The sequence below is a fragment of the Falco punctatus genome, assembly GCF_963210335.1.
Source record: "Falco punctatus genome assembly, chromosome: 3".
NCBI lineage: Eukaryota > Metazoa > Chordata > Aves > Falconiformes > Falconidae > Falco > Falco punctatus.
In genome coordinates this window covers 33,334,436-33,358,175 of record NC_137582.1, presented here as the reverse complement: position 1 = coordinate 33,358,175, position 23,740 = coordinate 33,334,436, and the positions used below count along the sequence as shown (strand labels likewise).

General features: G+C 39.1%; 1 protein-coding gene across 1 annotated transcript; it reads left to right on the top strand.

The window, feature by feature from the left end:
• Positions 1–116: 116 nt before the first annotated feature.
• Positions 117–21,849, top strand: RIPK2 (receptor interacting serine/threonine kinase 2). The gene is made up of 11 exons (XM_080381853.1): positions 117–469; positions 3,795–3,948; positions 5,124–5,279; positions 7,584–7,741; positions 11,768–11,817; positions 12,156–12,317; positions 15,446–15,531; positions 15,714–15,803; positions 16,407–16,512; positions 20,344–20,523; positions 21,259–21,849. Exons 1-11 carry the CDS (start codon positions 282–284, stop codon positions 21,579–21,581), a joined length of 1,653 nt encoding a protein of 550 aa, XP_080237979.1. The 5' UTR covers positions 117–281; the 3' UTR covers positions 21,582–21,849.
• Positions 21,850–23,740: the final 1,891 nt, after the last annotated feature.

Here is a 23,740-nt window from a genome sequence, read left to right as displayed (position 1 = left end):
GCGGCCCGCCCCGGCTCCCCCCCTCCCCGCCCGGCTCCCCCCCTCCCCCCCCGCGCGACTCATCGCGGCGCTCCGCCCTCCCCGAGGCGGGCACCCGCGGGACGCCGCTCTCCGTGGGGAAGGGCCGCGGCTCCCCGGCGGGGCCGAGGGAGGAGGGGGCTGCCGTCGGGCTGGGGAGGAGGCGCGCCGGGGCGGGGAAGCGGGGCGGCAGGAGAGGCGCTGCGGGCTCCGCTGCGCCCGGCGGAGAGACGGCGCGACCGCCCCGGCGGCGGAGTGCGAGGATGAGCGGTGGGGATGGCGGAGGCCGGCCGGGCGCCATCAGCTACGCCCTGCCCTCCATCCCCTCCAACAAACTCCCGGATCTGCGTTTTATCAGCCGCGGCGCTTACGGCACCGTGTCCGCCGCCCGCCATGCCGACTGGAGGGTCCCGGTGGCCCTCAAATGCCTGCAGGGGCCGCTGCTAGACAGGTAACGGGGGGGGACGGACACCGCCGGGGTGGTGGCCAGGGACCGAGCCGAGCACACCTCTCCCCTAAACCAAGCAGGGGGTCCCCCGCTCCTGCACTGCCCAGGTCACTCGGTGAGGGCGTCCCGTCGGTGGGTAACGCAGCCACGGGTGGTGGAGCCCGGGCTGTGCGGGCATGGGCCGAGCTGCCGCGGCGGAGGTGCCGCCGTGGGTTTCTCCCGTTGGTGGCTCACGGACGGGGTGTCTTGGCAGGCAGCGTTGCTTTAAATCCAGGGGTAAAGGACGTCCCGCGGTGGGTGATTCAGCTTGAGCCACGCGAAAGCACGTACCAGCCCCGGAGCTTCCTCACTTTCGGTTATTGAAAATGGGTGGCTTCAGGCCCAGCGTGGCAGACACTAAGCAAGTTGCCTCTTTTGAAGTTTTTTTTCTTCTGCAACGTGCGCCTAGGTTCCCCCTCAGGGTGGGATTTGCACAGTTCGGCTTCGTTCTGGGTCTGTTGGTCGCTAAACGTTTTGCTGAATTATCAGCAGGATATTAAAATACAGTGGTTACTGTAGATTCGTTCTTTACAGAAAGAAGACAAGGAATGTATTACTGTACCCACTAGAGATTGCATCTAGCTCCTAGAACAAGCTTCTCCGAGACAATACATGATAGTTTCCTTTTTTTGTTTCTTTGGTTGGTCTTTTTTGTCCCAGATCTCACAGTACTGAGAGAAGTTAATTTAAAATAATAGGCTTGTAGGCTCCCACATACAACTGATACTTTCCATTAGTTCTTCAACTATTAATGATTGTGTTCCCAATTTTCCTGGGGCTCAAGTGACAAGTTTATTACAGGTGCTGTCACTCCGTGTAAGGGGGAAGCAGGTAATAATTTTTCATCCATCTCTGTCTCATTCACTTCCTATAGTGCCAATTTTTTTATCTTACCAATGCAAACTTGCCTCTTCTTAAGGCTATCTGAAGCCTGCCTGACTGTAAGCCTGCCTCTTACATCTTATCTCGGTGTCTTTAATCTTTACTGCCTCAGGTTTCTTTGATCTAGTATTAGCTATTTAGGCAGAATAGCTTCACTCAAAGTAACAAGGCTTCTAGTCTTGTGACCTAGCGTGCTAGAATATAAGATAACTTGTTTTAAGCTATTTCACCTCTTATTCCCCAGGTGTGTATACACAAGCTTTATCTCTGAAATCTTGCCAAAATGAAATGGAATCTCAGTTATGTTTTTAAGCAGGAATACAATGTTCTCTGATAAGTTTATTGATGGGTTTTTTCTTTAATTTAAATGCCAGCTTAAATCCCTGCTAATCAGAACAATGTTTATCCTCCCAACTCAGATGGGAGAAAACAACAAATATTATTTTTAGCCTTGCAAGAATTTAGGTTAGCAACATCTAACCCATGAAATTATGATGAAAAGGGCAACTGAGGTAATCAAAATAATTTAGACACCTACCGTACACCATGCAAAGCTTGGAAGCGCTCTAAGAAGACCAAAACCTGTAAGAAATCCATTATACTGGTGTGTCTGCAGCAAGTGATTTGTCGGTTACATAGTAGGCAACATAAAATGCCACCCTGTAAATGCTGTCAAGAACAGGGAAGAGTTTGTGGTGCAGTTAATTCCTTAAACAGGAAGCCTGCATTGTGTTATCCCAGAACTTGGTGTGTGACCAGCCAAAAAAGCAAAGCTGGTTGGGAAGCTGTTGTAGGCTTGTACTGATTTAGGCATTACTCAATGCCCTCCTGGTATAGAGCACACAAAGGTGAAGTGACTTACAGACACGGGAATAGACCTCACCATGTTGCAACTCTTTTCCTGGCTACAGCTGAATCCCATGCAGATATGCCTCACAGTCTGGGAAAACCCCTAGCTTTCTCAAACCTAGTCTTTTCTGGACAGGAAGAAGGGAAGGAGTTATGTCTTTGCCCCATGCTTTTCTTGAAGGCTGCCTTTTCACTTTGACCATTTCCTAGAGTTTCCTGTAACAGAAGCCTTTTTCCATCACATAGATAAGGACTAACAATTGCCCTTGATTTCACATCCTTCTAAGTTCAACGTTTTCCTGTCCTAAAAGCAGCAGGCTTTAGTTCTCCAGGCTTCCTTGTTTCCCCATGTGCCCTGATGGCCTTTTCTTTGTGAGGGCTAGATCTATGTTGATGGGTCCAGACTGACGTGAACTCTTCGGTGTCTGCCCTGGCTTGATGGATGCATGCCAGCTCTCACCCAGGAGGTGTATAAGCACATTAACATGGCACTGTACTTAGCAAATCACGATTGGCACAGCTCTGGTTTGTATGCAACCATGCCCCAAGCACAGCTGTATTGCTTTTAAATCAGACGGGCTCATATTCAAAGGATCAATCTTAGATGTGCTGTAAAAGTCCTGTACTTGCACCTATACCGGTCTCCATTGGTATAAAATCTAAATCTTTTTTTCTTAGAATTAACATATTCATGGTCCAAGTATCCTCACTGTCAGCAATCCCATTTTTTTCAAGAACATTTGAGATATAAGGCATTCCAAATAGTTTATCATTTTTAGGGATAGAACCATAATCAATCTTCACTAAAACTTGGGCTTCTCAAATCCACATGCTACAAGGTCTGAATTTGTAAAGATGCATCTAACTCACTTTTATGAGGAGGTCTGATGTAACAGAAAGCGTTCACACAGCCACATTCAGACATCCAAACAAGAGGCTGGTCCCTTCCTGCTTCCTGTGCAACCAGGGGATGTTTTTTTCCAGATGATGATTCAAAGTAGGGGCCCAATTTGAAGGAAGAATTTATGTGAAAACAAAACATAATTGGTAGTTCCTTTTCCTTCAGAAACTGAAGGTACATTCCTTTAGCCCATATGATTTTAGTGCACAATTTAAATGGTTGTAGAGTTGGGAGTATTAAAATCTCCGCTCAGTAGAAGATTAATATTGAGCCTCAGCGAAAACTTGGGGTTTGAAGATGGCCAGTAAAATAGGACAAGTATGGCTGGTTATTACTGTTACGGTTACACAGGGTGGTGGAAGTTGGAATTCTGACTTTTTCCTTATTTAGTGGAAACATGGATTAAATGTGTGATGGAAGTAGAGATATTTGTGTGGTAAAAAAAACCTGGGGAAGCTATCTTGTATTTGCATTTGTAGATTCTAATTTGCCTTACAGTATCCTGTAATCAAAACAGCATAGTAGGAATAAAATGGTGAAAGGTGGTGGTACTGCGTATAGGTACATAATTTTTTAAAGATAATATAGTGAAACCAACATTTGTTCTGAGTTTCCTAGTACAGGTATGGTAATGTTTTTTGTTTGCTTGTTTTTAAGTGATAGAAGCCACCTTCTAAAAGAAGCAGAGATATTACACAAAGCCAGGTTTAGTTACATTCTGCCAATTTTGGGAATTTGCAACGAGCCTGAATTTCTGGGGATAGTAACAGAATATATGACAAATGGGTCATTAAACCAGCTTTTACATGGGGTAAGTGTACTTACAGTCTTAAATACAATGCCTGGTTGTTTTGAATAGATTGTGATTTCCATACTTGAAGTAATATAGTAAAGTGTATTATTAATAATATTTCAAATCAAAGGACAGTCGTTATCCCTAGTAGTTTTTGGTGCTCAGATGGATTTTCTGTACCCCAAAAAGACAACAAAACTCAGCAGACTTTAGTTCTATTACACTTTTCCTTTTAATGTCATAACCTATAACTGGCTTCATGTTGAATTATTATATACAATCACTTTTCAAACCTCTGTTGTTCTCAAATTAGAAGCTTAAATACTTATGCTTACTTCAACCTGGGTTTCAGAATTATTGCCAATGTAAACATCACACAAAGATAAGTATTTTTTCCCTGAATATGAATCTTTATTAAAATAAAATGAAGACAGATATGGCTATTTCTACTAGATGATACTCTCAGGAGTAAGTTCTCCTGTGCTGAACTCTCAGCTGCTCCAGTTAACTTGGTCTGAGCATCCAGTGTTGCTACTGTAAAGCTACTGCATTTGTGTCTCAACAGCACTGCAGTCTCTTTTGTACCTTTAATCAGTACATGTTTTATGCCTTAGAGAGCTCAGCTGTGTTTTTTCATAAAGGCATTAGTGTCAATGTAACTTTTAAGATGCCAGTTGAGTTTTACTGCCTTTTTCTTGGTGTATTAATATTTACAAAGGTAGTTGTGGGTTTTTTTCCTTGCTGTATTAATATTTATAAAGGTAGTATTTTGCACTTAGTTTCACCACAGCCTCTTTTTTTCCCCCAGTGTCAGTTGAAGATATGATTCTTACCTTCCTTTGTGTAGTATTCATAATCTGTGGGTTGCAAGTTTCATACAGGAGTTCATCTGCAAATCATACTTTCATATGAATGAGTAATGTAGTAAGTGTAATACATCATCTATAGCAGTTATGAACTATTACATGAATGCTAGGGAATGGAAACATAACACTGCATGATTAACATTTATGTATTTAACAGCTAACCAGTCTTAATGCTTAGTTACAATTTTTTAAGGAGTTCATATAATGTATGTTTTGAAAGTTTACTGCTTGTCCAAGTTACTTTCTTCGTATTATAAAAGTCTTTGTGTTGTGTTGTTAGATAAGGATGGAGGATTATATTCTGGTTTTGTGGTTTTATCTTGGCAGAAAGATCTATATCCTAACATTCCCTGGTGCCTGAGATTCCGCATTCTTTATGAAATTGCATTGGGAGTAAACTATTTACACAACATGAATCCTCCACTGCTGCACCATGACTTGAAAACCCAGAATATTTTGCTGGATGATGAGTTTCATGTCAAGGTAGAGTTATTTAATTCTTATATTCTTCAGCATCCAGAATGAGCAAAAGTGTTTGAATTATTGTAGAGGAAGAAGAGTGAGGATGCAGCCATACAGAGGGGTTGTAATTGTATGCCAGACGTTTTCTTCTATCCTTGCAGACAGAACTTTTGAGTTTTTCTTTTGAAAATTCTCCTTTGCTCAAATGTGGATTCTATCCATCTGAAACGATGGGAAAGCCAGAATTCAGGCTGTTTCTGCTATAGCAGTAGGTGATACTCGGTAGCAGTGACACTCGTATGACAGCCTTCCAAGGGTAGCTCCATCTGGCCCTTTCATGAGAAGAAAATAGAAAGTGTTCCTGTCTGAGGTACTCAGACAAGTTAGTTCTGGGGGACAGTAGGTCAAATTCAAATGTTAATACCCCATTTGATATTTATCATGCAATATGTACATATATGTTCTGTTAGCATAGTATGAGAACATGTAAAACTTAACTGAAATCTGTAACATGTTGGCAGATGGCTTTTGTGAAGCACCAAAGAGCAAACATACATGGAGAAGTAACATTAGTTTAAAACTTTAATTCTGCCTTTTAAAATAGCACTTCCATGATATGAAAAAGACACTAAAAGTGCATCTAACGGAATGGTTAGGTGCTTCCGTAATTGCAAGAGTCACAGGGACTTTTTGTAAAAGATCCTCTATTTTTAAAATTGATAGGCTAGAATATACTATTCAAGTAAATGAGAAATAAGAGATATTTTACACTTAGTTTATATTCGAATGGCAAATGCTTCGGTTCTTACTGAGATATGAATCTTTTTGTGAGTCCTTTGAGCAAAGATCAGAGATCCAGAGCTGATTTCCTTTTTCTCCATTGCAAGCACATTTTTCTTGGCAGCACGGTGCCTTACGTAGCTCTGTCTCCACTCACACCCTTAGCAGGTCATACCTCCTCCCACTCGCTTGTGCTGGTATTGCCATCTCTCAAGCTTCCTGATAAACCTGACTGGCGAACTGGTCCAAGTAATTTTTTTATCCATTCTCTTTTTAATCCCAAAGAGCATTAGTGTGGTCCCGTGCTCTGCCTGACCACATCTAAACAGCTGCTTTGATGGAGCAACTGAAGGGAAGAGGTTAACTCTTGCGTATCTGCCCTGCCTCCTGTAAAGAGTCTCTGGAAGACTGTCCTTAGAGGGTTCAAGTGGGTTTTTTGGGGGTGAAGCAAGATTGTCTAAATTAGGACAGCTGTCAGGAAACACAAGGAAGGTCATCATGCATGCTAAATAGAAGAATTATTGCATTGGTATAAAAGTGATACCATTCATAGGGTGCTTCTGGCTGTCCCAGCTACTGAACGAGCAAGATAATGTGACTTCCTACAGTGAGGAAGGCTTGATGAGAATGAGTTGTAGAGTAAAAAAGGTTATTTTTCACTGTGGATCTTGACTGTATGTTTTCCCGAAAGCTTATTTCTGTTATCTTAGTTGCCACAATGCTTGCAGAGACATCTTTGTTGAAAATGTTTTCACTGTCACACAAATGTTGAACAAGTGCAGAGCTCGTAGTTAGCTGCTTATCTGTCTCCCTTGTATGCCAGACACTGCAACTCAGCCAGAAGGTGAGTTATGGCTGTGTGTCTCCCTACTAGTAACCTAGTTTGACATCTTGCACCCTGGCTTGTAGATGTCTGAGAATGTAAACTGCAGTCAATTAATTCTTTATGTGGAGGAACTGTAAACTCTATAGGAAAGGACAAGGCCACAGAGTGCACGATAAAGAAAATATTCAGCACAGAATTTCAGAATATCAAATGAATTAATGGAAGATTAATATTTCATTGATTTGGAGGTGAGGTGGAGTACCCCAAAGTTTTCTTGTGAAAGCAACTGTCTTGGAATACCTGCAACCTAAGTTACATAGAGCTATTATGATTTATACTGAATTTGTGCTTTCTTCACAACCAGGGAGCTAGAAGTACTCAATGATTTTTTTTGTTTGCTTTTTTTAACAAAGGAAAGTTATTTTCTTTATACAGAACAGACTTTCATAGCAGATTCCCCAGCCATATGATATATGAGTCCTTCCTCAAAAGAACAACAGGATAGGGCAGGGCTATAGGGATAGCATGAGTCATGACCTGGAATGCTTTCTGGACTGAAGCCAGTGTTTACTGTTGCTAGGACGACCCACATACTTTTTGTGTGTTAGGTTAAGGACTTTAAGTGACCCGTTCTTTTGGGCATATTTCTGGAATTTCTAACAATGGTCAGCCAATAATTCCAGTTTTTCTTCTCAGAACAACTGACTTGTCCTTTCCAGATTGCAGATTTTGGCATGTCAAAATGGCGTGTCATTTCCATGTCGCAATCACGAAGTGAAACTTCTTTGCCAGAAGGAGGGACAATCATCTACATGCCACCTGAAAATTACAATCCCAGTCAGAAAACCCGGGCAAGTGTGAAACACGATATCTACAGGTAACTCGTGGTGTTCTCGAGTGATCTTTGCAATTTGAATTCATATTTGATTTACTGAACTTAGATTTTAACATATTCTCAGCAATTTTATTATTTTTGGTAGTAGCACTATCATAGGTGTATAAACAAAATGAATTGGGGAAAAAAAAGAATTAATTGGTTGCTGGATTTAATGACTCATTTATTTAGGAAACACCATGACAAGTGTAATGCTCCAGAAATTAAGTTAGAACTACAGAAACAGACAGAGGAGGCTGGTTTCTATAAATGAGTGTACACATACAGACAGTGTAGGGAAGGAAAAAAGCTCTTCACACAGCTTGATGCACATACCCTTGTAATTTGTGCAGATCAGTTAATATAAATTGCAGAATATACTTGGGGGAAAGAAAAAACCATAGTTTTGGGAAGAAGTTAGGAAAAAAACAGGGTAATGGGGTTGGAGGAAGTATTTACAGAGATCTCCTTAAGGAATAATTTACTCTATGAAAGCTGAGGTAGATCTGTGTCAGTTCTGAGTAGTAGAAGTAACAGAACAGGAAGGAGTAGAGTGGTGGAGACCCATCTAACAAAACGTCAATTGCTCTTAGGATATTAGTTACAATTAGTTAATCTGAAAAGGCTTCGAGAGCTCAAGGATTATTTGAACAATCATGGAGGTAACTGTCCTGTTGTTGTGGTTTAACCCCGTCCGGCAACCAAGCACCACACAGCCGCTTGCTCACTTCCCCCCCACCCAGAGGCATGGGAAGAAGGATCGGAAAGAAATGTAAAACTCCAGGGTTGAGATAAGAACAATTTAATAGGTAAACAAAAAGCTGCGCACACAAGCAAAGTAAACCAAGGAATTCATTCACTGCTTCCCATGGGCAGGCAGGTGTTCAGCCATCCCCAGGAAAGCCGGGCTCCATCACATGTAACGGTTACTCAGGAAGACAAACACCATCATGCCAAATGTCCCCCCCCTTCCTTTTTCTTCCCCCAGTTTATATACTCAGCATGACGCCATATGGTATGGAATACCTTTTTGGCTAGCTTGGGTCACCTGTCCTGGCTGTGAACCCCAAATTTCCTGTGCCCCTCCACCCTCATGCTGGCAGGGCCCAAGGAACTGAAAAAGTCCTGGATTCAGTTCGAACATCACCCAGCAACAACTAAAAACATCAGTGTGCTATCAACATTGTTCTCACACCAAATCCAAAACACAGCACTGCACCAGCTACTAAGAAGAAAATTAACTCTGTCCCAGCTGAAACCAGGACACCTGTGTAAAAGGAGATTAAGGACGCATGAAGAGGCTTATCTCTGTGACAAAGTCCATCTCTCTATTGCACTCTACCACCTTTACCTTCAGCTTTGACAGGGTTGTATTTTGGTGAGAGATGTATCAGTTTCAGAGTGTCTTCCTGACTTCCAGGGAGACCACTATTTCTCTTTAATTATCCCTTACTCTTAAGGGGCACACGAAGTTCCTGGACTTTCCTGTCTAAAGAATAGAGATGGTAGCATACCTGCTTTCCTCGCCCTTTGATGCGAAAATCTGGACTAGGAAGACATTGAAAAGGAGTAGTGTATATTGTGTAACATATAGAAAGTATGGCCGGTGGCTTAATGACTGAGTGGAGATGAGGAAGACAAATGTTTAAAGAAAAAAAAAAATGTGTGCAGAAGAATAGCAACCAAATGAAAGAAAATAAGAGAGAAAAGATCAGTAGAAGGTCTTAGAAAACTGATGAATTAGGAAGAAAAGGGATTATCTGAGAAGAAAGAAACTGAGACATCATAAAGAGGGAAGGCAGTTCAAGGCGGGAAGACGTGAAGGAAACGACCACCAGAAAGGTCACGCAGGAAGATCTGTGCTCCGGATCATAAGGAGATGCTATGAAGCAGAAATAAGAAGGGAAAACATAAATAGAAAATCAGCAGGAGTTGGTATGCTGCAGTGTTGTAGAATTAAGAAGATAGTCTTTAGTTGTAGAGAGATTCTAAACTGAATTAAAGGTTGGATGTCTGATTAATTGTCCACAGCAGATGCAGCTGAATGTTGTTGAGATATCAAAGTTAATCTGTGAGGAAGGATCTTTCTTAAAGAAAAAAATTGTTCACACAACAGTCAAGCAGCATCAACTTTTACTGCCAAAAAAATCAGTCTGCATGAATTCTCAGGAATGCATCAAAAGCAGGCTTTCTAACAAGGAGGACTGCTTTTATTAGCAGTTACCTGAATAAATTTTATCAGGGGTGGATGTTAAAATATGAATGGAATAAGTAGTTAGGAAAGCTCAATTTATATGATTAATTTTAAGCATCACTTATTTTATTCTTCCTTAATTGTTTTGATTCTTCCTAATTGGTAGCTGTTGGATGATATCATGCTTAGAGGCAGTTACATGTAGCCTATATGCAAAATTTTGTACTTCTTAGTGGTGCAGGAAAACACTATCTTTGTGCAGTTATTTGAGTAGTTCAGCAAACATTTATTCTGATAAGTGTTAATTATTTAGCAAAAAAATAATTCTTTGCATAATTTCATTTGTATTGCTTCTGTGCAAATTGGATTTCAATTTTTTTCAAGTAAAATGTTTAAAACTTTTAAATCCATTTTAAAATTGATTTACTGGAAACAATAAGGGAGTAGAGGTAAGTTTACAAGGGTATGTTTGACATTGGAAATTAGGTTCTTACACAGTGAAATATTTTTGCTCTCTCATTTTAGTTTTAGAACTACTGGTGTTATTCCTGACACCAAATTCCTATTCTTAAATAGGAAAGCCAGATTTGGAGGTTTTACATCACTGTATTTCTTTTTATTTATCTTAACTACATAGATTATTTTTTTATAAACAAATTCAATGCTCGGCAGTCCTGGGTTAATGGTTGGACTTGATGATCTTAAAGGTCTTTTCCAACCTAAATGATTCTATGATTCTATTTAAATGAAATAATCTGATCTTATTTAAATTACAAAGTTGCTTAAACTTACGGGTTTTTTTTACATATCCTGATGACTGAAGAGAGTGACTAGTCTACTAAAGGTGGAGCAGGTTTGTTTTCACTGAACCAGTTCCCATTCATGTTGAGGTGAATGGAAAAAAATGTCACTGGTTTGAGTAAGGAGATGTGCGTTCAGTCTCCTAGCTGTAGTTCAGGGTGGTGTTCTTGAAAGTCTTTTTTGTGAAGTGAATGCTGTGTGTAAGTGACATCTCTCCTTATAGAGAAGATTGCATATGTTGAAAGCATGTATATCTGTGGGGGAAGCTGGAGAGTGCTTCCCGAGTGCAAGTCTTTATCTTACCTGACTGACTTTGTGTTGGGGTAGAAGTGTGGGTGAAAGCCATCCTCCCTGCTGGTACCCTGCTTCCCGTGGGAGTGTCAGAGTGTCCATCTGGACTGGGGAGATGCCACAGTATTGCAGTTAGGACAGAGCAGCTGGGACTCTGGAGCACACTTTAATTTGCATACTGACATTTAAACTGCATATACGTAATTCACAATGTATTAATAGAGCAGAGCTAATACAGATTTGGAATAGGAATTTATATGCCATGTACTTTTTCTGTACTTAATATTATTAATTACTTATAGTTGAAGCCACTGGTTAAAATTCCTGCTGGTTTCCATATATTCAGGTCATCATTGTAGTTAGCTATAGTCAGTTCCATGCATGTATGCAGGATCATTTTAGCGAAATGTTTTTAGTAAAATGTAAAGCTGGGCAAACTGTGTCAAGTGTGAGTAATCAAAATCATAGAGTAGTTTGGGTTGGAAGGGACTTTTAAAGATCATCTAGTTCCAACCCCTTGCCATGGGCAGGGACACCTTCCACCAGACCAGGCTGCTCAAAGCCCCATCCAGCCTGGCCTGGAGCACTGCCAGGGATGGGGCATCCACAGCTGCTCTGGGAAACCCGTGCCAGGGGCTCACCGCCCTCACAGTTCAGAATTTCTTCCTAATATCGAATCTAAATCTACCCTCTTTCAGTTTAATCTGAAATAACAACTTCTACACTTTTTATACTTTAAACAGTTATGCAATTATTATGTGGGAAGTGATGTCAAGGAAACAGCCATTTGAAGGTAAGGCCATGTCTTCCTTTAATTTATTTTTCCAGCTTTACTTACAGGCTAAACCTGAGACCTGGTACCTGGGAACTTCATTTTAGGGGTTAATTCTAATGATTCATCTTGTAAGCTTGTTGAAGAACATTTTGAGTTACTTTTCAAATGAGAGTTTTTCTGTATTTTTTTTTAATTAGTGTTGTTCAATAAATTAAAATATTTTTTTTAAAATAAAAAAGTATAGTCTTATTTTGGCGATGTATAAATACTATGTCTGCAAACTAAATTATTCCTCCTATAGTAAGCTATTTATATTGCATATATTTCTAATGACTGTATGATGTCTATTTTGACAGAAGTTATAAACCCCTTGCAGATAATGTATAGTGTGTCACAAGGACAGCGACTAGACTTAAGTGAAGAAAGTTTATCAATGGACATTCCTCATCGAGTGCTCATCATCAGACTGATAGAAAGTGGATGGGCACAAAACCCAGATGAAAGACCATCGTTCTTAAGTGAGTTTACATTTCATAATAAGAAAATATTTGTAAATTGCCAGATTTCTGTTGAACATGGTACTTACAGAGCAAGATTACAGTCACAAAAGGGAATGTTAAAAGTGTCAAGAGATAGTATGTGCTCAGTTTTGCATATGATAAGGTGCTTGTCTGCTTCCACCACATCTAGAAACAAACTTTTATGAATGGAACTATGTGTGTGCCGTAAAACCAAGTTGTTAGCTGGAGTCTTTTGCATTTGTCATCTCTAATTTACCTGTACAAAAGCAGCATGCTTTTTTTAATTACTTGGACTTGGGGCTTTTTGTTTATTGTTGAAGGAAACTTTTTTTTTAAGAAGGGAAGTGTAGAATGAGTACTGTGAGATTTGTAAGCAAGCTGGCAAACACACCAACAAAACATTGCATATCAGATAAACTATACTGACTTCATCCTGTGTTTGCATCTTGGTATAGATCTTTTTCACTGAGAGTTTATATTTGATTGCTCCACTGTCCAGATTGAACAGGTACTGGTTGAACCCACTTAACTTTCTCTTTCCATCTTTCCTTTGTTCAGCTTTTTGTCCATGAGACCAAATATAGATACTTCCAGCCATTTTTACAGTGGATTGCAGAATTTAGAGAATAAGACTGAAGTGTGAGCTTGTAGACATTAGTGTAGTGTGAACTAGAAAAGTTCTGTTTTGCTTTTTGCAAACCTGTGTTTCTTGCACTTAACTGACATATTTGGTGTGTGTTGAGTCCAAATTTATCCTGTGTAACAATTTCTCCTCAAAATGCTTAATTCTGTGGTTACTTTTGGTTCTTCTTTGGCCATTGCATAAAGGTAATTCCATCAATATTGGCAGAAAATGATTAAACTGTGAAATTTGCTCTTGCAAGTGTTGCTATCATCACATATATCAGTGTAGTGAAGCCAACAGTGGTTCCTCCACCTGCCTTGCTGTGCTTGTTTAATTTGCATGTGCTTTAAAATCTTCCTTCCTTCTCCTTTAGAAAACGTGAACCTAATTCTGTAGGGAAAACTGGATCGCCCTGGAGAGGCAAAAATGTAGACTGAAAGTATTCAAATTTAGAACAGTACAAAGAGCTCTGGCTTAAACAATTCTGTCTTCTAAATTTCTCACTGGTTAGGTTGAAGATGCAATGACCCAAACCTGAAATATCAGGGTTTCTTTGTTGGTTGTTGTGGGTTTATGGTTTATTTTGATTTTGGATTTTTTGATGTTATGAGTAGAGAGGTCCACAATCTTAAAGTTACATCTGTAGCTTTGGTGAACAGAAATTTGTTTACTATTTTGAAAGCCTTTATAGGCATACTCCTTTGAGTGGGAAAGTGTTAGAAAATTGCTGTTCAGATAGCTTAGAAATGTTTTTGACTCCATTTTTTGGGATCAGTTTGGCAAAAGACAAAATGGAGGCACATCTAAACACATACAGCATCTTCATGTTCAGTTTACAGTCCAAAATGATTTACATGACCTTTTTTGAGGCATTCTTATTTCTGCATTAAGAACATTTTGAAATGTCAAGTTATGTTTGTGTGAGTCTGGTTTGTGTGATTTTAAGTTGTGGATTATTTTTTTTCCCAAACAAGGAAATATAACCATTTATAATATTTTTCTAAAATGACAAAGGATAGACGCATCATAATATTTATTTATGTATTCTCATTTTCTTTTGACAGTTAAGCAAAGCAAAATAGTAATCAAAGTCTGTGGTCATGTTGAAGGGCTAATTACCTGGGATGTGAGCTAACTTGGGTTCTGTTATTAGTGCTGCATCTGTAGTAAGATGTCTTTGAAGAAAACATGCATTGCTTTCTCCTCTACTTTACTATCACAAAAAGAAAGAGGAAGTTGCAGAACTGTTGCAAATTGAGGGAAGTAAAGCTCACTGGGAAATTTTGCAATTACCGTAGTACAGGGCAGAGAAAACCAAAACACCAAACCCCCCCTTTTGTTAAATAAACTTTAAATGGAAAACCTCGGTTAACCTGTCTGTTCTCCTTATAAAGAAGAGATAACGACTACTTATCACCATGTTTCTGCATGTACTTGGAATATGTACCTACAGTTTAATTATAATCAACAAGAATTAGCAGTGCTAGTATTTCAGTGTGGAAAGTGGATTGCCAAACCTGTAAAACTCTGTTTTAGTCAAGAAAATAAGAATTCCAGTATTGAATGTATATCTTGAAGATGCTAGTGGAAAAAAGTTAATACAGGAGAAGAGAGGTAAAATTGTAGTAAAAAATAAAAATATGTTAATAAGGATGCAGTGTGACAGAATGCTAGCAAGGTTAACAGGTTTTGATGAATCAGCAGAATCCATAGAAATGCAATAGAATTGAGCTATGCCATTACCCTTTCTTGAGGTTTTGTTGTATCTGAGCACAGTTTCAAAGAAAACATTTTTATAACACAGTAATCTCAACATTTGAAATATTTATCTTTATAAACCTTTAAACATTGGAAAGCAAGGGAGCATAGCACAGGTTGTAACTTACTTCTTGGACTGTCATATGCTTCCCTATGTGAGCAGATGATTTTAGCTTCTCTGAATTGCTGCCTTTGGTGAAAACAAGGACAGTATCATTTGGATTCATTGGATGTGATAGGTCAGTGCCTTGACTGTCCCATCTTCTCTGGCCCTGCCTCACAGCATCTGTTCTGGATATTGCTGTGGTAAGGGTTTGTTTGTTTATTTTTCTCATGTAGATCTTTAATACCTCTGGTGGAGTGGGAAGACTGTGACCCACGCTGAGGTATTGTGCTGCTTGGTCCCATTTAGCTAATCAAGCTTGTTGGGTCTACCTTGAAACATGGGAAACCCACCAAGCTATCCATTACAGCAATGTAAGACTTGCTGTCTGGCACAGTCCCAGATCTCTTGTGATACAGAGTGCCGAGGTGGCCAGATCAGCACAGGGCTTATTTTGGTGATGTGAAACTGTTCTAACAGGTGAAAGCAAGAAACTTCTGTTTAGCAGCATAAGTGGTTTGATGTGTATCAACAGATAAATTACTTTTTGTAAACGTAAGAAAGTACCTTTAGCAAAATGAAAACTTAATTTCCACCTTAAATCATTCAGCAAAATACTACTTTTTTTTTTTTTAATAGAATGTTTAATAGACCTTGAGCCAGTCCTGCGAACATTTGATGAAATAGCTATGTTGGAAGCAGTAATTCTGTTAAAAAGATCAAAGGTAAGTGGCTTTTGTTACAGTCATGAGTTGGTCAAATAAATTGGTAATATTTGTTTGCTAAAAGAAATGTACTCTCCCTTGTCATTTATTCAATCTTGTATCTGGCTGAAGCATGCATTTGTATAAAGCTATCATCTTGTCTTATAGCAGAAATTTAATACAAGTAAATATATCTCTTCCAGTCACTGTATGAATCACGATGTATTTACAAGAGTGGAAAGCAAGCAGATGTGGAGCAGGTATCTCTAAATATACCTCTGAATCCCCAAGAGGTAAATATTTTACATATTGCATTCAGTATGTCAGCATCATTAAAGATCCTGAGAGCTTAAAGGAGGGTTAACTTAGTAAGGAGGAATCGTTCTGCAGTTTACTTTCCTGTGCAGTCAGGAAAGGCATAAAGTGCATTAGTTGAGCTGGGATGTAACAAATGCATAGCTATATCGGTTAAAATAGTAAGGGGTGGGTAAGCAGAAATAAGAAGGGCATGTTTGGTATATTCTCTAGATGTGGGAAAGCCATCGCTTTGAGAAGGAATGCAGCACACAATGTCTGCAACTTGTAAGAGATTGTCTTCTGCTCCCTTACACCTCTGCAGAGCTTGATTACATAGGGTCATATAGATTTGCTTTTATATTTCAATTCTTAATGCTTCTGCTTTTGGTTCTTACTAATGGTTAAACTCGTATACCAAATTGCTGTCAGCTATGGAATAACACAAGTATTAGGATTACACGATTTCTTCTGCTTTACTGTATTTTAATTGTGCTGTCTATTGAGCAGGGAAAACAGTGATGGGAAAGTACTCTGTAAAAAAACTGCAACTTTGTATTTATTTAATGTGCCTTTTAAATATACAACTGGAATCATTCCAGGAAACACATTCTGGCTCCATACAGTGTGATGCACTTCCCCTTCGAAGCATCTCTCCAGATATATCAAGACTCAAGTCGGTTCCCAAGTGCAATATCCTGTCATCAGGTAGAGATACTCATGAGTTTAAGTTTAAGTTGCAATTGCAACTTTACCCTCCCGCTGTGTCATGGCATTTGCATAGTAGAAAGTTGGATCTCCATATGTCAGAAGAGAGATGTGTTTTGTAAACATAGTGCTCTGGGTATTTGAGCTCTGATTTTCTGTTTCTGTCACTTGAGAAATCCCCACAGCTCACAGCTTCAGTTTTCCCATTCATGGTCATGAGTGCAGAGATAGCATTTACTTGTCCCTTCAGACTTCAGGCAGTTTAGTTAACCATTTGTGAATTAATTATAAAGATAAAAAGGCTAAAATATTTTGAGGCACTCTTAAAGATACATAAACTGAAAGTTTTTAATGCAGCCCAGCCTCTCAATCATTTTTAATTCAATTTTTAAAAATGCTTTAATAATTAGATTCCTTGCAAAAATACCTTCACAGACCTTTCATAGCTGTCACCTTTTCTGAATAAAAGTTGGGAAAATTCTGAGACAAAACACCATTTTGAGGTTTTGCTGACATCAGAAGCCAGGAAAATGCAATGAGACCCAGGTGGAATAGCAATACATTGTAAAACTAAAACTGCACTTAAGTTTCTTCTCTTGAAAGAACACAAACATGTATTTCAAAAGAATGGATATCCTTTGACTTTGCAGGGAGCAGTGGTGTGAAAGCAGACAAGACACTTGACTTCTGCTGTAAGTAGGGCATCAAAAAGTGTGCTGAGGTGATGCAGGCAGGTTTTTTTCTAGCCCCTGTTTGAACATGTCCACAATTCTGGACTTGTACTCAATGTACTAGAGAGATATGTAATTTTTCTTCCTTGGAATTCCTGCTGTATTTACGAAGCTTAAGGAATTTGAGTTACTGGGGAAAATGGCAGAAAGCAAGTGCAGTGTAGTTCGGCTGTACCTCAACCCAAGCATTTATAGCATAAAAATCTTAAAGATGAAGAATAACTTTTGGCTCCCAAGCTTAATAGGAATGTTGTGATGAATTTTAGAAAATGTAATATTGGCTTGAAAATGAGCATGGTCTGTAAGTGTAATCAGATAAGATAATGATAAATATTAGCCCTTCTTGCTGCTGGTTCCTATTAAAAATCGTCGTGTTTACCTGTGGAAGTCATTGATGACATTGTGGTGGTACAACTATCTGACTGATCAGTTGGTGATCTTTGTGTGGAGTCACTGCTTAGACTTTGTTGTATGTGTGTATAGATAATGTAAAGCTTGTGAAAAAAGTGTCTACACTATTTTATGTCTATCTATATATATATACTATATATGTAGTATATACTACTACAGAAGAAGTGTTTGTTATTTCTTTGCCAATATCTACATCAGGTAGTTATATAACAGAAAGCAAACCCAACATTCCTCTTACTTTTCAAAATCAGATGCAATTGTTTCAGGTGAAAATCTGTTCCCAGGTAGCTGTTGGTAAGAGATGCATTTGGCATGGCACCAAGGCAGGAGTTAATGACTATAGATTTTAGTTTAGTTGTTTTTTCCACCAATCCAATTAGAAATTTTTTTTCAGAAACTTGCTCCTCCAGAGTTAAGACTTTTCTTCTAACTTCCAGCCTCCCTTTTCCTCTTTTTTTTTTTTTAACTTTCCTCTTCCCTAGCAAGCTTATACATGCACTTTTCTTGGGCATTTTTTAAGGTTTAAATAGATCTTTCCCCTCTTCTCCCATTATTTTTTTTTCTGATATAGAGAGTAATTCTTTAATATGCTTTGTCTTGCTAGACAAACAGGATACGATCTTTTGAAGTCCATTTCTTAAATAAGCTTCTTCATTCTCCTGGTATCCTACTACTCCTTGTGCATGTTCTAACTGAAGTCATTGAACTGTTACCAGACCTCTGTACTTAGTATCCTGAAAGAATGGTGACAAAAGTTTTCTGTCTTAAAAACCCCTGTACTTTATATACCTTAGAATTTTATTTCTCCTTTCTCACAAGATCCTTCATTACATAATAATCTACCTAGGGTTTTTTCCTTATCTCAATTCCAAACGATTCGCCCCAGCTTGAAGCAGAAAGTCTGGATCTCATATTTTTGCTACTGAATTTCCACTTCAGCTAGGTTCTTTCTGAGTAACTTGGATCAACCTGTTCTTTCTGAATAACATCTGCAAATCTAATTAGCATGTTTCTGTTTGAGGGAGCTGGAGTTGTTTAATCTGGAGAAAAGGAGGCTCAGGGGAGACCTTATCGTTCTCTACAACTACCTGAAAGGGGGCTGTAGCAAAGTGTGTGTTGGAGTCTTCTCCCATGTAACAAGTGGTAGGATGAGAGGAAACAGCTCAAGTTGTGCCAGGGAAGTTTTAGATTGGATATTAGGAAAAATTTCTTCAACAAAAGGGTTGTCAAGCGTTGGAACAGGCTGCCAGGGAAGTGTTTGAGTCACCATCCCTGGAGGTATTTAAAAGATGTGTAGATGTGGCACTTAGGGATGTTGTTTAGTGGTGGAATTGGCAGTCTTAGGTTTACGGTTGGACTTGATGATCTTAAAGGTCTTTTCAAATGTAAAAGACTCTGTGATTCTATGATAGTACTTTTTATGCTATGGTCTCTGATCAAGGTCATTCTACCATACTAGTATAATCCCAGTAGTTTTGTCTGTAATGTTACTAAAAATCTGTGTGTGCCTAGAGATCTACAACAATCTATCCCAGCAGAGCTGTTTAAAATCCTTTTCTGAAATGATCTTTCACTCAGTGGTTGTCTCCTAATCCTTTCTCATTCATGCAGTAGATAACATATGCTGCTTCACACTACAGAGAAAGTTCTGCCCAGCTTTCTCTCCCTTTCGTGAAATAAAATACTAGTTACTATGAGTTCTAGTGCACTGTTTTTTAAATAATGAGAGTGTCATTTCATTCACATTATCCTATTCCTGATCCATGTACTTATAGCCATATTCTTCTACAGGTCAACACTGATCTAGGAATACACCTTCAGGTTCCCCCATTGGACAGGTACCTGTAAATCCCAAGTTGTCCATAGAGTTACCTCTTCTTATTGTGTCTTTAGATGTTCATCTGATTCATACATTTGCATCTCTGGTTTTTAGTTAACTCTGAAGTTCTTTATCAAATGACACTGTGAAAGTCTGTAACGAAAACTGTATGCAGAATTAGGCATATGCCCTGCAGTTTGTTGCTTATCAGCTATTTGTCATCTCCTCCTTAAGTAATTCCTACTTCTGTTTTCATATCCATCATCTTTTTCTGCTATATAAAAAAAATCCTAAAAATAGAAACTATTAAGTTTTTCTCCCTTCCTTTGCACAAGTTTACGTGAAGCTTTCTTGAAGTCATATGCAGTTTTGACAGACTACCAAAAGCTTCCACTGGCCTCCCACTGAATGTTACAGTTGCTTTTCATGTTCTTTCCCTCCACCTGAAAATAAAAGAAATATTTCCACCTTGATTACACTGCCAAACTTCATCAGTCTGCTTTCATGCTGACTCCTAGCTGCCTCTCCAAAAAGTTGAAGGAGTTTTGTTCTTCCAGTCCCTGCAAAAATTTTCTGTCAAAGCTATTTTTTTAAAGGTCACATCTACCAGATATATCCTCTCAATGTTCTTTTAAAACAAAAAAAAATGCCCAAACCCATGGTCAGGGCCTGGTTAAAAGATAAGGGACATGAATGTACTCAGAACCTGAGTGTAAGGAATAATGTGTTGTATCTGATGTGAATTTAGGTTGTTTATTACTTGTTTTATAGAGTTCCTCTAAACAGTCTCCGATGGCTGTATTTTATTTGAACATAGAATTAATACAGCTCACTCTCCCCCTCCCCCCCCCCCTTTTTTTTTGTTTTAAGATGGAAATTCTGAAGGTCTACAGTCTCTCAGCAGTCAGAGCACAGATGAAAATATCTCTGTAACTCAGAGTGCCAAACTTCTTGTGCATCCATACGATTATTTTCCCTTGCCAGAAAAGAGTATTTCAGATGCCTCAAATTCTGCATCACATATGCTGCAGACATCACCAGTTTCTTCAGGTACAGCAAACACTGATTTAATTCCAAGACCCACAATAAGTGTCCTAATGTCAAATAAATGTTTGTATGAAATGCAAACTGGTACTGTTGTTCATCTGTAAAATGGAAACAAAGCATTTTACAAATTAAGAATGCAGGTAATTCTGTCCTTGTAGCCTTATATTACAAAGTAAAACCAACATAAAGTGCGGCACCTTTTCACTGTGTGAATCCTCAGCTTGAGAAAAATACACAGGAAATTAGTGTTATTTTCAGTAAAATTGAATAAAAGTGCACTTGGAAAGTGAATTTACCACCTCTGTCTTTTTAGTACCAGGTTGGGCTGAACCCTGGAACAGGTTGCCCACAGAGGCTGTAGAAGTCCCATCATTTGGAGACACTCAAGGTTCAGCTGAGCAACCAGAGTTATCATTGAAGTTGCCCCACCTTTGTCATTTATCTGAGGCCATTATACCAGATGACCTCCTTGAGGCTTCCTTCCAACCTAAATTATTCTGTGATTCTGTGATAAAACAAACACTAACCACCAAATCTGAGAAATTGGAACATTTAAAATGTGGAATATAATAGTGAAATCTTAAAAGCATGTTTAGTAGTCTAGTGTATTTCTGACCAACTTTTTTTCTGAACAAGTTTTAAACAGCTCTTTCTCAGCTTGTTCTTTGTTCTATGGCACTATCTGTTGACAGAAAGTTACAATACTTTTTTTTTTTTTTCAATCCTCTTCAATCTCAGATTTTGTTTTGGAAACCATACAACAGAATGTAGCTCATCAATGGATCCAAAGTAAAAGAGAAGAAATTATCGATCAGATGACTGAAGCATGTTTGAATCAGTCACTGGATGCTCTTCTTTCAAGATTTTTACTCATGAAAGAAGACTATGAACTTATAAGCACCAAACCTACAAGGACATCAAAAGTACGACAACTGCTTGATACCTCAGATAGCCAAGGAGAGGAATTTGCCAGAATTATAATACAAAAGTTGAAAGATAACAAACAGCTAGGACTTCAACCTTATCCAGATGTGTCTAATTCTCTAAGACTGCATCTTTAAATTTATTCTTTCTATATGAAACCATGTGAATATTTTTCTTACAACACAATTCTTGTTTCTATATAGTAGTTTTATATCTGTACTGCTTTGTCTTTACTGTGCCTTTGCTGAGTCTCAGAAATGACACTGAGTTCGTCTAGACTGCATTTGGTGAGTTACCAATTAGTCAGTTGGAGTGCGGTCATAAAGCCGAACACCTGACACTTGTTGCCTCAATTCATAGAAGTATTTTGTTTATACATGACAAATAAATGTTTCCTGTTTTACACATTTTCTCTTTATACCTATTGTCACGTTAAGAAGGGGGTTTTCCTCCAATCCCTTCTATTTGATCAGCCTGTCAGTTTCCCAAGGAAGATGAGACCCTTGTGTCCGACCAGCCTGTCCACCACCTGTGTCTTGACAGCCCACTGTATTGGAGAGTGATTTGAGTAACCTTTTCAGGGACCCCTGCTGACAGCATCACTGAATCAAATCCCTTATAACAGCTACCCAAATTCCTGGACATTTATACAAAATGAACTTCAGCTAAAGATCTTTAATTATACAAAATGCAAGTTTGTGACAGAATAAGGTTCCAAGTTTGCCGGTGATAATACCCTGACTGCAAAGCAAGCAGCAAGCTTAAAACAACACACTAATAACAGCTGGCATTAGTCAGTCATAGAATAAAGTTCTTACCCGGCAGGTGTCCCTATGGGGGAGAAGACAGGTTCAGCCCATCAACTGATCCCAGAAGTCACGATGGAGCTTTCCCTAACTTCTCCCCTCCTTTGCTTACTTTTTATACTTCACAGTACATTGCATATTCATCATCATATGCAGGATTGGTTAAAAGTTTCTCGCTTCTAACACAAATTAGTACACATCCACAGACAGCACCACTGAAGTTCTTACTAACTATGCATGCTGCTCAAGCAGGATTTTGCCCTCTTTTTGGGGAGGGCTATTTGAGTTGGATGTCGTGATTTCCCAGTGCCACAATAACCTTTGTCCTGTTTTCAACTAATTTTCTGTGGATTGCAACACCTTATCAGCTTGGCCAGAACTTTCTCACTTGGAGGCTTCTTTCTCCATAATTTAGATAACAGTGTTCTTTTCCCCAATCTGTTACTTGTTTCCTAAGGTTGACTCCCTTGATTAGAAGTCCTTTCATTCATTATTTTTGATGACTTTAGAAGGTGAGTCAGCTTGACCTTAACTTTGTGCACAGAAACGTTTAACATATAAACACTAAATCAGAGTTTGGTAATTTGGGAGTTTAGACAGCAATCCCCCCCTTTTGGATTTATTTCAGTCCAGGACCAGTTCATTTTCTTTAGTTTTAGGTGGAGCTTGAGTGACATGGGTCATACATATTTTTGGTATTGATTGGTACACGTGCCCAGTGAGGTGTGGTGGTACCTTGGAGGCAGGTAATTTTGGGATGGAGGCGTGCATTGGTATTACAGTGAGATTATCTCATCAGAGGAACACAATTTCTCCACAAACGTTGACTTAGCAGTGGACATCTCATTGGCTGCATAGTTCCATCAAGTTCCCATTCCAGCAGGGAGTACAACAGACCCTGGCCACAGTGTCTCTGCTCCACTCCACCCTCCGTTACCCCTATCAGCACGTGCTGAGCTGGCAGGGTGTGCTGCTTAGGGAGCCGCGGTAAAGTAGATTCTGTGTGTGCCAACCATCCTGAAAGTGATAGCTGTATTTTACCCTAAAAAAAGCCTTCTGTAATACTATGCCTCTATTAGGTCCCAGGTTTCTCTAATTGCCCTGTCAAAGTAATTTTCCCACAGCCCTGATTAATCAACGTGGTGGTCAGTCTCTGCTCTTCCAGCAGAGAACACATTCCTGCAAAGCAATTCTGTTGCCAAAATGTTTCTTTATGTATTATAATATATGTAACCACAGATTAGCAGGCAGCTGGAATTGTGCAATCTTTTCAGGAGGACTTTGAGAGCTCTCAGGGATAAATAATCATCCTTCATAGATAAAAAGTAAAGCAACTCGGAGGCCATTTATTCCAAATACTTGTCATATACTTGCTTTGAATAGTGTTTTTAAAAAGCACAGCCATTTCTGTGTAAACATTAATTGTAGACCTGCCTTTATCACAAAAAGCATGTTTTTACAAGATGTTACTTTAAAAGGAAGAAATAGGA

What these genes read in the sequence shown, in the direction of transcription:
- RIPK2 (XM_080381853.1), top strand. Translation starts at nt 282, where the DNA reads ATGAGCGGTGGGGATGGCGGAGGCCGGCCGGGCGCCATCAGCTACGCC. An exon ending in CAGGGGCCGCTGCTAGACAG is followed by an intron (nt 470 to 3,794) that starts GTAACGGGGGGG and finishes CTTGTTTTTAAG; the next exon opens with TGATAGAAGCCACCTTCTAA. An exon ending in TACCTCTGAATCCCCAAGAG is followed by an intron (nt 15,804 to 16,406) that starts GTAAATATTTTA and finishes GAATCATTCCAG; the next exon opens with GAAACACATTCTGGCTCCAT.